We start from the raw sequence: 15971 nt of genomic DNA, 5'->3' as shown, positions 1-15971 counted from the left end.
TAAAGATAGGAGAATGACCTGACAAAATAAAAACGGACCAACTTAGAAAAAAAATTTATTGAGCTTTACCTAATTAAAGATTGTACCTGGATACTATTTGGTCATAAATTCTAAGTGTTTTCTGACTGGTTTCCATTATTATTAAAAAGGTTAGATGTATGCTAACGCATGTATATGGAATCTAAAAAAACGGTACTGATGAACCTAGTGGCAGGGCAGAAATAAAGATACAGATGTAGAGAACGGACTTGAGGATACAGCAGGGGAAGGGGAAGCTGGGACAAAGTGAAAGTAGCATTGACATATACACACTACCAAATGTAAAATGGATGGCCAGTGGGAAGCGGCTACATAGCACAGGGAGATCAGCTCAATGCTCTGGATGACCTAGAAGGGTGGGATAGAGGGTGGGAGGGAGGCTCAAGAGGGAGGGGATATGGGGATATATGTATACATATAGCTCTGATTCACTCTGTTGTACAGCAGAAACTAACACAACATTATAAAGCAATTATACTCCAGTAAAGATGAAAAAAAAAAGGCACTTCCTCTCAAAAAAAGAAAAAAAAGTTAGAAATAAAAATGTAAATGTTACCACAATCACTTTATACTAAATTGTTTCACCTTCAGATAAAATGTTACAAACCAACAAAAGAAAAAAACAAATTTGTATTTGGACTATATCTCAATCACATTCTTGTAACTCTATTTGTGAAAGTTAAGATAAATATAAAGCTATTCATTCATCTAAGAATTGTCCACCTACTTGGTTTAGCAACATAGTAGCAATATAGCTAAACATATACAGATAGTACAGCAAAGTGGTTAAGACCAATAACTCTAGAGCCAGCACAAGTGGATTTAATCCTACCTCTGCTACTTACTAGCACAATGACAATAGGCAAGTTGTATTAAAGTATGTGTGTCTCAGTTTCTTTATCTGTAAAACTGGATAATAGTAGTGTGTTTGAGGATTAAATGAATTAATTTATATAAAGCACTTAGGACACTGTCTTCCTCAAAGAGCAATCAATATAAAGATGCTAACTATTTATTATTACAAACGTATAAGCCTCCTTTATGTCTTCACAAGTTTTTTTAAAGGGCAGAATACTAAAAATCTATTTCTACTATTCTAATGGAATGTCACAATTTTTAAACAGTTCTCATTATTTCATTAATTTTAAAGATGCAGTACTTTCTCCCAGCATTAATCAATGGAACAGATTATATTCTGATCAGTGTCCATAATGAAGACAATGTTTACTGAGCACTTACTGTGTACCACACACTGCTTTAAGCACTTTACCTGCATGCAAAATTTAATCTTTGTAAGTACCCCAAAAAGTAAATACTATTATACCCACTTTACAGATAAAAAACCTGAGGCATGGAAAGGTCAACTAACTTTCAAAAATGACTCAGCTAGGAGCTCTGTGACTCAAAACCAGAAACTATGATGCCAGAGCCCTTCCTCTTATCAACAACTATACTGCACCTAACTTTCATTATGAGCACTGAATACATTTCCATTGGTTATACATCCATTTGGATAATGTTCCAATGACATCTCCATCTCTACCCTTGACTTGTGTAACAATCATACGTTTGTGAAATGGCTACCAAAACCGCAGTCTACGGGCACAAATTGGCTTTTCTTAGGGAGAAGTTAAAAGACACCTGAACCAAACTCAAGACCTTGGTATCACCAGAATGCTACTAATCATCTGAATAACTAACAAAACACTAACACAAGAGGCAGCATTCTACATTAAAACATGGAATTTTGAACCATATGGCCCATGTTGGAGATCCAACTGAAGTTCAACACTTATTAATTATCTGACTATAAAGCAAGATCATTTCCATTTCCTCATCACAGAGTTGTGGTGATAAACAAATAAGAACACATTTATGCCTTGTAAAAGGCAAAAGAAAATGCTGACTGTTATAATAAATGGATCATCCTGAGGTAACCACAAAGAAATGATTTTCTTTTCATTCCTTTTCCTTCTCAAAATATATTGTACAACTTAAAAATATTCTATTTACTTGTAACTACTCAGAAATACATTGTGAAAAATACATCCCTAAAACCAGAATATCTATGGCTGCACAAAGGATATAGTAATGAAAAATTCAGAGGATTGACTAGCTCTCATAAATATAATTCTAGGTAAGCAATTTAAAAATATTCTCACACAGAAAAAAGGGATACTTGAAAAATGAATATAGCAGGCCACAAAAGCAAAAATAGATGAAAAGGACTACATCAAACCTAAAAACCTCCACAGAGCAAAGAAAACACTCAGCAAAGTGGAAAGGCAACCCACATGAGAGAAACTATTTGTAAACCATATTATCTGATAAGGGGTTAAAATCTAGTATATATAAAGAACTATGACAACTCAACAACAAAAAAACAAATAATCCAATTTTAAAAATAATCCAATTTTAAAAATGACTCGAATAGACATTTCCAAAAAGCATATACAAATGGCCAACAAATAGAGGAAAACATGCTCACCATCATTAATTGTCAGAGAAATGCAAATCAAAACCACAATGATATATCATCTCATACCTGTTATAATGGCACCTATCCCAAAAAAAATCCACAACAGGAAGTGATAAGTGTGGTGAGTATATGAAGAACGTAGAACCCTTGTGCACTGTCGATGAAAATGTAAAATAGTGCAGCCACTACAGAAAACAGTATGGAGATTCTTCAAACAATTAAAAACAGAATTACCATATGATCCAGCAATCTCAGTTCTGAGCACAAACTAAAAAGAACTGAAAGCAGGATCCTGAAAACATATTTGTACAACCATATTTTTTGCAGCATTATTCACAATAGTCAAGAGGTGGATACAACCTAATGTCCACTGAAAGATAAATGTATAAAGAAAATGTGGTATATACACATGATGAAATATTATTCAGTCTTTAAAAAGGAAATTCTGTCATATGCTACAACATATAATGAACCTCAAGGACATTGTACTAAATGAAATAAGCCAGTCACACAAAGACAAATATTGTTTGATTCCACTTCTATAATGTACCTAAATTAGTCAAATTCTCAGACACATAAGTAGAACAGCGGTTGCCAGGGGCTGGGGGAAGAGAGAAAAGGGAAGTAGTTTTTCAGTGGGTACAGAATTTAAGTTTTGGAAGATGAAAAGTTCTAGAGATCTGTTGAACAACAATGTATTGGGTTGGCCAAAAAGTGCCTTCAGGTTTTTCTGTAATACATTATGGAAAAACCCAAAGAAACTTTTTGGCCACCCCAATATATATAATTAACACAACTATCCACTTAAAAATGGTTAAGATGGTAAATTTTATGCTATATGCTTTTTACCACAAAATAAAAATGAATGTAAGACAGGACTTCAAGAATTCTAAGTTAGAAGGTTGGCAAATCCTCTCCCCAGAAAGCAGTGACAAAACTGGACAAAGTTATTAAAAACAACAGAAATCTCAGGGGCAATAAGGGAAGGCTACCCTGAGGTCACAACAGCAGTTGGTGCAAGAAACTACACAGAAGACCAGCCAGAAAATTAACAGAGAAATCCAGAGAACAAGACAGCCAAAGATGGCCTTGCTATGACCTCAGTATTCCTGGTAACCTGGAAAGCTATATGTATGTGCCAGGCTGTGCTTACTTAGACGACACGACACTGGAGAGACCCCTAACAATCTACTCATCCTTGGTTGACCAAGAAGCCTTGTAAACAGAGTAAGTAAAAACATGGATCAGATCTGTAAACTCCTTGAACTTTGAAAGCATTATCTAGTACATGTATATGTCCCATGCCAAAGAGCAGAAGCCTTATTGGTTCAAAAGTTTAAACAACCTCTAGCCAATCACTGGCTGATGACTCAATTATAGTGACCCAGGGGTAATCCCTAGAAAGCCAAGCCTAAAAACAGAAAGAATTGGGGGAGAAAAAAAAAAAAAAAATGAGCACAGTCATCAGAGGCCACACTGCAGAGGAAACAGACACCACAAATTTAGCCCAGGCAAGGCACTAAACAAATACATAAACCAATAGCAACAACAAATATCCCCAGAGAGAAGAAATCAGAATGCAGAGTTGCTAAAGCATATTATCCAAAACACCCAGTTTTCAACTAAAAATTGTGAAACATGAAAAGCATGCAAAGTAGTCAATAGAAACTATCTCTGAGGATGCACAAATGTAGGACTTACTACACAAGGACTTCAAAACATCTATTATAAATGTGTTCAAAGAAATAAAGGAAGCTATATTTAAATAATTAAAGGAATATATGACCACAACGATTCATCAAGTAGAGAATACCAAGAATGAGATAGAAATTATAAAAAAAACAAATAGAAATTTTTGAGTTTAAAAATACAATAAACAAAATTAAAAATTCACTGAAAGAACTCAACATCAGATTTGAGCTGGCAGAAGAATCAGCAAATCCACACCCAGACATATCAAAGCAAAAACTTAGAAAGCCTAGGACAAGAAGAAAATCTTGAAAGCAGAAACAGAAAATCAACTTGTCACATACAAGAAAACTCTTAGTAGATTAAAAGCTAACTTGTCATTACAAACAATAAGGGCAAAAAGGCAGTGAGATGATATATTTAAATAACAAAAGAAAATAACCATCAACCAAAAATCCTATATCCAGCAAAAGTATACTTCAAAAATGAAGGTGAAATAAAGGCATACCGAAATAAAGTCTCAGGTAATTCTTTGTAACAGAATACTAAAAGAAGTTCTTTGGACAGAAAGGAAGCAATACCAGATTGTAACTCAAAGCCACACAAACAGCACTAATAAAAGTATATATGTAGATAATTATTAAAACACAGTATAAATGTTTTCTTCTTTTTTCTTCTGATTCAAAAGGCAATCACAAAAAACAATTATAACATTGATATATTAGGTTTATAACAAAGAAATGCAATATATGTGAAAATAGTACCACAAAGGAGGGAGAAGAAATGAAGCTATAGTGGAGAAAGTTTCTGTACTTTAATGGAATAAAGTCAGCATTAATCTCAAATAGACTGTGATAAATTAGATGCATACTGTAATCCTCTAAGCAACCACTAAGAAAATAACTCAAAATAAATTAAAAATCAAAGGAATTAAAATGCAATACTAAAAAATATCTACTTAATAGTAAAGAAAGTAGCAAAGGATTATGAGAGAAACAAAAGACATGAGACACTCAGAAAATAGCAAAATGGTAGACAGAAATCCAACGATATGAATAAAAACAAAATGTGAATGGATTAAATATTCCAATCAAAAGGCAAAGATTCCTTCCATGTCCTGGCTATTGTAAATAGTGCTGCAATGAACACTGGGATGCATGTGTCTTTCTGAAATACGGTTTTCTCTGGGTATACTGCCAGTAGTGGGACTGCTGGGTCATATGGCAGTTCTATTTTTAGTTTTTTAAGCAATCTCCATACCGTTCTCCATAGTGGCTGTATCAATTTACATTCCCACCAACAGTGTAAGAGGGTTCCCTTTTCTCCACACCCTCTCCAGCATTTGTTGTTTGTAGATTTTTTGATGATGACCATTCTGACTGGTGTGAGGTGATACCTCACTGTAGTTCTGATTTGCACTTCTCTAATAATTAGTGATGTTGAGCATCTTTTCATGTGTTTGTTGGCCATCTGTATGTCTTCTTTGGAGAAATGTCTACTTAGGTCTTCCACCCATTTTTTGATTGGGTTGGTTTTTTTTTTTTTTTGACATTGAGCTAAATGAGCTTTTTGTATATTTTGGAGACTAATCCTTTGTCAGTTGCTTCGTTTGCAAATATTTTCTCCCAATCTGAGGGCTTTTCATCAACAAAGGAATGGATAAAGAAGATGTGGTACATATATACAGTGGAATATTACTCAGCCATAAAAAAGTAATGAAATTGGGTCATTTGCAGAAATGTGGATGGACCTAGAGACGGTCACAGAGAGTGAAGTAAGTCAGAAAGAGAAAGAGAGAAGTCAGTAAGTCAGAAAGAGAAAGAGAGAAGTCAGTAAGTCAGAAAGAGAAAAACAAATATCGTATATTAACACATATATGTGGAATCTAAAAAAATGGTATAGATGATCTTCTTTGCAAAACAGAAATAGAGACACAGAGAACAAATGATGCCAAGGGTGAAGGGTGGTGGGGTGGAATGAACTGGGAGATTGGGATAGTGATACTATGTATAAAATAGATAACTAACGAGAATATACTATATAGCACAGGGAACTCTACTCAATGCTCCATGGTGACCTAAATGGGAAGAAAATCCAAAAAAGAGGGGATACATGTATATGTATAGCTGATTCATTTTGCTATACAGCAGAAACTAACACAACATTATAAAGCAACTATACTCCAACAAAAATTAATTTTAAAAAAAAGGCAAAGGTTGTCAGACTGGATTTTAAAAACTAGTAAGATCCAACTATATGCTCTCCACAAGAGACATACTTTAGATTAAAAAAACACAAATAGGTTGAAAGTAAGAAAAAGGTGTGTTTTTTTTCATTTTTCTGTATAGATACAGATAACAGATTGGTGGTTGCCAGAGGCAATGGGGTGGAAAGTGAACGAAATGGGTAAAGGTGGTCAAAAGATACAAGCTTCTAGTTATAAAATTTAAATAGTCCTGGGATATAATGTACAGCATGGCGAGTACAGTTAATAACACTGTATTCCATATTTGAAAGGTGCTAAGAGTAAATCTTGAAAGTTCTCATCACAAGAAACAAAACTTTTTTAACTATGTATGGTGACAGGTGTTAACTGGGCTTACTTTGGTGATCATTTTGCAATATATACAAATATCAAATCATTACATTGTACACCTGAAACAATATAACACTATATGTCTTTTACACTGTAATAAAAAAATTAATAAACAAGATCCCAGGAAGTCATGTGATCCAGTTTCTTGCCTTGAATACATCAAATCACCATATTTGCTTGCTATTTAGGGAAATGGTATGGTATTCTATTTTAGGCATATAAAGAATTTTAATTTCTATGATCTTAATTTCCAGCAGTATTTTCCCCTGGTTTTCATATGAGTGTTCTCCATTGCAAATAAGTAACAATTAAAAACAGTTTATCCCAGTCATAGGTTGAAAATACAGCAGATGAAATTTTAAAGAATTGTTGAAACCAAATAACATGTCTGTAAAACTTTCAAACAGTGTGGTACCAGGCTTGAAGAAATACAACACAAGGCAAAAGTGGTAAGATAGTTTAAAATGCAGTGTACTGAGGGGAAAAAGAAAAGAACATGTATCATGCAACCAGTAACCATAAGAGAGGTAATTACCCTATTATCAGATAAAATAGACTTTAAGAAAAAAAACTGTTACTAAAGATAACATGGGACACTTTATAATGATGGGTAAATTCAAGAAGAAAATATATACAAATGAACTTATATACAAATGAACTTATTTACAAAATAGAAACAGACTCACAGATTTCGAAAACAAACCTACAGTTACCAAAGGGGAAACGTGGTGGGGAGAGGTAAATTAGGAGTTTGGGATTAACATACACACACCACCATATAAAAAATAGATAACCAACAAGGACCTACTGTATGGCACAGGGAACTCTACTCAATATTCTGTAATAACCTACATGGGTAAAGAATCTGAAAAAGAATGAGCATATGTGTATGTATAACTGAATCACTTTGCTCTACACCTGAAACTAACACAACATTGTAAATCAACTATACTCCAATAAAATTTTTTTAAAAAGAATATAAAACATATGAGCATAGCAACAGAGCCCCAAAATACATAAATCAAAAACTGACAAAAGTGAGAAGAGAAATAATTCAGTAACTTACAATAATAAACAGAACAGACAGAAAATCAACAAAGATATAGAAGACCTGAAAAACACTATCAACCAATTTAGACCTTACATCTATAAACCATTCCATCCAACATCTGCAAAAATACACTGCTATCTCAAGGAAAATCAGAAAACGTTTGAACTGAATGAAAATAAAAACACAACATACCAAAATTCATAGGATGCAGCTAAAGAAACGTAGAGCTGTAAATGGTAAATGTCTATAGTAGAAAAAGAGAACTATCTCAAATCAATAACCTAGGCTTCTACCTGCAGGCAGCAGAAAAACAAACTAAACCAAACTAAACAAGCTAACCCAAACTGAACAAAAACAAGGACCACAATACCAAAAAAGGCAGGAGAGGAAGAGGGCAAATGCAGTTAAACTATTGTAAGATTATTCAGGAAATGGTAAGAATGCTAATTTAAGGTAGATGCCAATAAGTCAAATATCCACTTTGTAATCTTTAGAGAAGCAACTGAAATAATTTTTAAAAGAGTATAATTAAAAAGACTTTAAGGCAAAAAGAATTACTAGCGTGAATGAAAGAGGGACATATTTCAGAATGATTTTTTTTAAGTATATTCAACAATAAGGTATCACCGTACTGAATCTGTATGCACTTAACAATGTAACTTCAAGGTATATAAAGTGAAGGTTGGCAAAACTATAAAAGGGAAGTAGACAAATCCACAATCATAGTTGGAGATGTTAACCATTAACATACCTCTCTTAGTAACTGACAGAACAAGCAGACAATGAAAATCCATATGGATTTATAAGATTTGAAGAACTCTAATAACCAATTTGAAGCAACTGACATTTATGGAAGAATAAAGCAACAACTGTAGGATACACATGTCTCATCAATTACACATGGAATATTTACAAAAATAAAATTTTGACCATGTACTAAGTCATAAATTATAATGGATCAAAATCATAGAGAATGTGCTGACCACAATGCAGTTAAATTAGAAATCAATAACAAAGATAATTATTCGCTAAATGTTTAGAAATTAAGCAACACACTTCTAAATAACCCACGGATTACATAAGAAATCAAAATGAAATTTTTTAAGCTGAATAATAATGAAAAGACAACATATAAAATTGTGGTGATAAAGCTAAATAGATGGTTAAAGAAAAATGTACAATATTCAATGCACATATTAGAGTAGAAAAGGGCTGAAGAAAATCAATAACCTAAGCTTCCACCTCAAGAAGCTAGAGAAAACAATGGCAAATCAAATCCAAAGAAACAGGAAAAAAAAGAAATGATTAAAAAAAATAAGAGCAGAAATACATTACGGGGACTTCCCTGGTGGCACAGTGGCTGAGAATCCACCTGCTAATGCAGGGCACACGGGTTTGAGCCCTGGTCCAGGAAGATCCCACATGCCACGGAGCAACAAAGCCTGTGTGCCACAACTACTGAGCCTGTGCTCTAGAGCCCGTGAGCCACAACTACTGAGCCCTCATGCCACAACTACTGAAGCCCACGTGCCTGGAGCCCGTGCTCCGCAACAAGAGAAGCCACGACAATGAGAACCCTGCGCACCGCAACAAAGAGTAGCCCCTGCTCGCCTCAACTAAAGAAAGCCCGTGCACAGCAAAGAAGACCCAACACAGACAAAAATAAGTAAATAAATAAATAAATTTAAAAAAAGAAAAGAAATACATTACAAAGAAAGCAGGAATACAATAGAAAAATCAATAAAGTTGGGTTTCGACTAATTTTAATAAAGCCATAGCAATACTAATGAAAATACAAATTACTAATATAAGCATTGAAAAGAGGATATCATAACAGTTCCTAGATTATTTTAAGGCAACTTTAAAATGAAAAACAAACAAAAAAACCCAACTTTATGGCTTAAATATGACAACTCAGAGCAGAGGTAAGCAAACTTTTTCAGTAAGGAGCAGACAGTAAATATTTCAGGCTTTTGCAAGCCATGCAGACTCTGTTCCAGCACTTAACCCTGTCGTTTTAGCTTGCAAAAGCAGCCACAGACGACATGTAAACAAATGAGAATAGCCGGGCTCCAATAAAATTTTACTTACAAAGTTAGGCCCACACCATTGTTTGCTGATTTTGAGGAAATGGAGCAATTCCTTGAAAAGCGTAACTAACCAAAACTAACAAAAGGAGAAACAGAAATCTAAACAGTCCTATATCTGTTAAAGCAATTAAATCAGGAATTAAAACTTTCCAACTAAGAAAACTCCTAACTAGTATGACTTCATGATTAATTTTTCCTAACATTTAAAAAACTGGTAAGGGGCAGCGGAGGGATAAATTGGGAGACTGGGATTGACATATACACACTACTATATGTAAAACAGATAACTAATAAGGGCCTACTGTGTAGCACAGGGAACTCTACTCAGTACTCTGTAATGACCTATATGGGGGAAGAATCTAAAAAAGAGTGGATATATGTATATGTATAACTGATTCACTTTGCTGTACAGCATAACTAACACAACATTGTAAATCAACTAGACTCCGATAAAAAAATTTTTAATTAAATTTAAAAAATGTTAAAACTAATAAAGGAAAAAAGTTGGAGATTTCACATTTCCTGATTTCAAAACTTACTACAAAGTCATGGTAATCAAAACAATGTGATACTGACATAAAGACAGACATACAGATCAATGGAATCATATGGAGGGCCCAGAAATAAACCCTCCTATCAATGACCATTTGATTTTCAAGAAGGGTGCCAAGATCATTCAGTAGCGAAAGGACAGTCTTCGACAAACGATGTTAGAAAAACTGAACAGCCATATGCAAAACAATATGAAGTTGGATCCTTGTACCACATACAAAAATTAACTGAAAAGGGATCAAATACCTAAATGTGAGAGCTAAAACTATAAAACTCTTAGAAGAAAACAAGGGGAAAAGCTTCATGACACTGGATTTGGCAATGATTTCTTGGATATAACACCAAAAGCCCAGGCATCAAAAGAAAAAGTTGTAAGTTAGACTTCATCAAAATTTAAAACTTTGGTTCTTCGAAGGATACTATCAACAGAGTCAAAAGGCAACCCACAATGGGAGATGATACTTGCACATCATATCTGATAAAGGATTGATACCCAGAATATATAAATAATTCCTACAACTCAGTAACAAAAAAAACTTTTTAAAATGGGCAAAGGACTTGAACAGACATTTCTCCAAAGAAGATATACAAACAGCCAATAGCACAGGGAAAGGCTAAAAATAACAAACTTACCGAGTAACAGCAAAAAATGTGAAGTAACTGGAACTCCCACACATTACTGGTGAGAATGTAAATTGGTACAACCACTCTGGAAAACTACTTGGCAGTATCCATTAAAGCTAAATATATGCCTGCCTCCTAGGTATGCATCTAAAGGAAATCAACACCTCTGTCCAATACAAGAATGTTAAGAGCTTTCTTCATAATTGTCAAAAGCAGAAAAAATCCAAATGTACCTCAAAAGGAGAATAAATATATAAACTGTGAATCTTTATACAACGGAATACCACAAGGCAATACAAAGAATAAACTGTCATTCATTCAAGAACCTGGGTTAATCTTGGCCATAATGTTGAACAAACGAATTCAAACACAAGTGATTCTCATTTAAGTTTCAAGAACAGGTTCAAGAAATTTATCTGTGTTGATAGAAGTCAGAATTCAAACACAAGTGATTCTCATTTAAGTTTCAAGAACAGGTTCAAGAAATTTATCTGTGTTGATAGAAGTCAGAATAGCAGTCACTTGTTTTAGGGGTGGGGTACTAATTACAAAAAGGCAAGGAGAGCGTTTTGGGGTGCAGGAAATATTTTATTTCTTGATCTGGATAGTGGTTACACAGGTGTATGCATATGCAAAATCTGAGCTGTATACTTAGGATTTGTGCTCATTAAAAAACAATGAAAATATTAAGGTAATCAACCTTGGAGAGTGGAAGGGGAAGAAACCAAGAATATTATTTCTCAGCGTTAACTCCACGTTATTCCATAGTACAGAAAGCAGTGGAATATAACTAAAAGTTACTAATAACATCACCATCAGATTGTCTTTCCTTATCTCCTAAAAAGCAGTGGTCTCTGACTCCTGAGTTCCCAGAGATAAGTTTTGTATTCTCAGGCCTAAAAGAATTGCCTGGCATATGTTAATAATAAGTGTACTAAGTGAATTAATAAATATATGAACTTTGAAGTTACAGTTCATTTACATCAGACCATTCCCATGTTAAAAAAAAAAGAAACTAAAAAAGTGATTAAGAAAGAAGTTTTCAACTATGCTGGCATTCTCAATCTGTCTATTCAATATTCTGAGGATGTCATGGGTAATGTCATTTTTCCCACTGAAAGAACTTTCCTCAAGATGTGACCTTGCTGTCTTTCGCACCACTTCGTTCCCCAAAAAGGAAAAAGAGAATATTTTCCAGCGTCATACAGAATCCTAGCAATGTAAATTAGCATATTCGGTAAAGCTTAAGAACTGAGTAACAGAGTGAACAATTCTGACAAGAACAATGAAATTTTTTTTCTATCTGTTGCGGCAATTTGGGGGATTATGATTCTAATAATCCATCATTAGTAACAAACCATAAAAAAAAAATTGTGTAAAGCAAGGTCTCTAGTTCAAGATAGCCCAAAATACATTAGCAGAAAAACTAAGCTTTTAAAGCATAGTCAGTGTAGGAAAGCACACATTACTTCTAAGCAGGCTGAAAATGTTTCCAGTGACAGCTACACCGCTTACCTGCTCCAGCACATCCAATTTTAACTCCAGCTTGCTGAGAACCACGTCTCCGCCCCATAGTGAAAGCTGTAGATCTGACGGCTTTAAGTTTTTGATGTAGCGATTCACATAGCTCATTAAAATTGGAGTCACATAAGACTCCAGCATTCTTTAAGGTACAGAGGAGTCAAAGTCAGAAGCTGAAAGGGATAAAGACAGAAACATTAGAGGTAACTGAGTCTGTGGCGCATTCCTTAAGGAAAAGGCGTTTCTCAGGAAAGGTTGAAGAGGCCGAAAAGCAACAGTCCCCACCAAAGTGGCCGCTCGCCTTCCCCCAGAAGCAGAGAAAACTCAAATGGACTCTGCTCCAGCCGCGACTGCCTCACTAGTACAACTCCCCTCAACTCGCCTGGCGAGGAGTGGGAGGAAGAGGTGGTGACCTAAAGAAAGCGGGTCCCCTGGAGTGGGAAAATGAGGAAAGGCAGGCTCGCCTTTGGCCGCCGCACCCCTCCCTTAGCCAGCCCAGCCGCCCCAGGAGGCCCTCGCCCCCCCTGGAACCCGGCCGGATCTACCACCGTAGAAACAGAGCCAGAAGCAGGCCGTACGCTTCTCGCCGTATTGCACCCTCGGGTGACACGCCGAAGAGTACCGTGGCGTCTCCTCCACCTCCCGGTACCCGGCACCCGCCTGCTGAGGCGGCGCAGCTCCCGTACAGCGCACTTCCGGGTGTGCCCCGCTCGGTGCTCGAAACAAACTAACCCTCCACCGCCACCACTCGACTCCGCAGCAGGGCCGGAGTTCTCAGGCTGGAGAAGCCATTCAGTGCCTCTTCTAGGAGGAGACCGCTGGCGCTCGACCAGCCTGCGTCTCCGCTCCTACCCAGCCAGTGGTTCGCACAAAGCTCTAGGAAGTGCGCGGGGGAGGTGGGCGGACCGGTAAAGCGGAGACACCGGAGATCCGGAAGTGGTGCTGCGGCAAGAGAGCAGCTGAGGTGGATATCGAGTCCGAGTGAGGAAGCACGGAGGGCCGATAGGTCCGATGAGGAGGAAGAAAGCGGGTCCTAGTGTTTAAAGCCCTGAAAACTAAGTGGTTTTTGGTTTTCTTAGGAAATGGAAGACCTGGAAAGAACTTGGGTTCAGTGCGCAGAGCAGTAGCAATAAGGCTGCAGGTGGGGTGGGGGGTAAATTTAGATCGAGAGCTTCATTCGCGGGGGGAAAGGAGAAGTTGAAGGGATCAGGATTAGGAGACTGCGTTTTGACCAAACGTGCAGACGAGCTCTCGCGTTCTTTTACTTTGGCGAAGGAGTGGTTTAGTATGTTTAAATTTGTGCGGGGAAGGAATAAAGAGAAAATCGTGGAGGTCCATTGGATTGCAGTCCGATATATGGAACTTCAGAGAAGCGGTAGGAATAGCAGAAGGAAATAAGACTCTTAGAGAAAGTGAAAAGAAATAGCTGATAGATAATGAATTCAAAGTTTTTTAAGGGTCAGTATTGGTTTTATTAGGCTGAAATGAATGTATAAAATACTACCTTTCCTTCTAGTACTTTGCAAGCTTACGAAGTCAAGAAACTCAAACACCCAACACCGGATAAACACCTATATACTGGGCTTAAAGGGATAGCATAGGACATGCTGCCTAATTATTGGCCAGTATTTACTATTTTTGGTAACCTCTGAAGAAGACACCTACCACTGCATTTTGAAAATAGACTTTCCTTACAAGGTTATTAAAATATCCACCCATGTTGTCGTTGCATTTAATTGAAAACACTTCCTAAGTAAATTCCTAAAACTCTTTATTGGAATTCGATTTAAGATTTCTTTTCTTTTTAATTTTTGAATTTTATTTTTTTTATACAGCAGGTTCTTATTAGTTATCCATTTTATACATATTAGTGTATGTATGTCAATCCCAGTCTCCCAATTCATTGGTGATATGATGAAGTTGAGGTTTCTTGAAAGAGTTTTAGAAACTGCCATAGGAAAGAGGCATAAGTGAGGATGCCAAGGTGTTTAGATCTATTTTGTTAATGAAAATAAGGAACTAAGTTTCAAAAAGAAAGAAGGTGGGGTGGTTGGAGAAAGAGGAAGGAAGGAAAGAAAAAAAAAGGAAAGAGAAGCAGCTAATGGCTAATTCAGAGCAGCTGTCCTCTCACAAAAAGCGAGTAACCCAAGTAACTTGGGTCTTATTAAAGCCTACTAAATCAGCCAAGTAAATTATCCAAGGAATTAGTTATCTGCTTCACCTGAAAAGTGAAGAGGTTGAAGCCATGGCTCAGAAGTTTTAATATAAATGGTTGCACTAATTGTTTGAAAGCCCTAGGTGGTCTAGAGCAGGAGCTCCAAGTCCTGTTATTCTGCTAGGGAAGAAAAAGGGCCTAGTCTTATTTGTGTGGCAATTTAATAAATGAGACCAATATATTAAGATAAATTAGCCAGATATTTTTAACAACTTTATTGGACTATAACTGTTTACAATAGTGTGTTAGTTTCTGCTTTATAACAAACTGAAACAGCTATACCTATACATATATCCCCGTATCCCCTCTCTCTTGCAACTCCGTCCCACCCTCCCTATCCCACCCCTCTAGGTGGTCACAAAGCACTGACCTGTCCTCCCTGTGCTAAGCGACTGCTTCCCACTAGCTATTTTACATTTGGTAGAATATAGAAATCCATGCCAGTCTCTCACTTCGCCCCAGCTTATCCTTCACCCTCCCCCGGTTCCTCAAGTCCATTCTCAACATCTACATCTTTATTCCTGTCCTGCCCCTACGTTCTTCATAGCCATTTTTTTTTAGATTCCATATATATGTGTTAGCATACGGATTTGTATTTCACTTTCTGACTTACTTCACTCTGATAACAGACTCTAGCCCCATCCACCTCACTACAAATAACTCAATTTCGTTGCTTTTTATGGCTGAGTAATATTCCATTGTATATATATATATATATATATATATATATATGCCACATCTTCTTTATCCATTCATCTGTCGATGTACACTTAGGTTGCTTCCATGTCCTGGCTATTGTAAATTGAGCTGCAGTGAACACTTTGGTACATGAATGTGTTTTTTGGGGTTTTTTTTTAACATCTTTATTGGAGTATAATTGCTTAACAATGGTGTGTTAGTTTCTGCTTTATAACAAAGTGAATCAGTTATACATATACATATGTTCCCATATCTCTTCCCTCTTCCAGCTCCCTCCCTCCCAACCTCCCTATCCCACCACTCTAGGTGGTCACAAACCACCTAGCTGATCTCCCTGTGCTATGTGGCTACTTCCCACTAGCTATCAATTTTACGTTTGGTAGTGTATATATGTCCATGCCACTCTCTCACTTTGT

General features: G+C 36.3%; 1 protein-coding gene across 6 annotated transcripts in view; it reads right to left on the bottom strand.

Annotated features, from left to right (window-relative positions):
• VPS13B (vacuolar protein sorting 13 homolog B) overlaps nucleotides 1–13531 on the bottom strand; it is a 778894-nt gene extending 765363 nt beyond the window's left edge. For 2 of the 6 annotated variants that reach the window (XM_027131500.1, XM_027131499.1), the window contains exons 1-2: nucleotides 13374–13516; nucleotides 12636–12814 (exon numbers count right to left, since the gene is read on the bottom strand). In XM_027131500.1, the coding sequence (XP_026987301.1) occupies nucleotides 12636–12782 (147 nt within the window). In that variant the 5' untranslated portion in view covers nucleotides 12783–12814; nucleotides 13374–13516. Of the gene's footprint in view, nucleotides 1–12635; nucleotides 12815–13373 lie in introns of all 6 variants that reach the window. The other 4 variants (XM_027131497.1, XM_027131496.1, XR_003438158.1 and 1 more) reach the window with 3 other exon arrangements.
• Nucleotides 13532–15971: the final 2440 nt, after the last annotated feature.

The sequence above is a fragment of the Aethalodelphis obliquidens genome, unplaced genomic scaffold, assembly GCF_003676395.1.
Source record: "Aethalodelphis obliquidens isolate GAN/ISIS:26980383/991018 unplaced genomic scaffold, ASM367639v1 scaffold39, whole genome shotgun sequence".
NCBI lineage: Eukaryota > Metazoa > Chordata > Mammalia > Artiodactyla > Delphinidae > Aethalodelphis > Aethalodelphis obliquidens.
The sequence above is the reverse complement of the archived record's forward strand: the minus strand, read 5'-3'. Positions and strand labels throughout refer to the sequence as shown.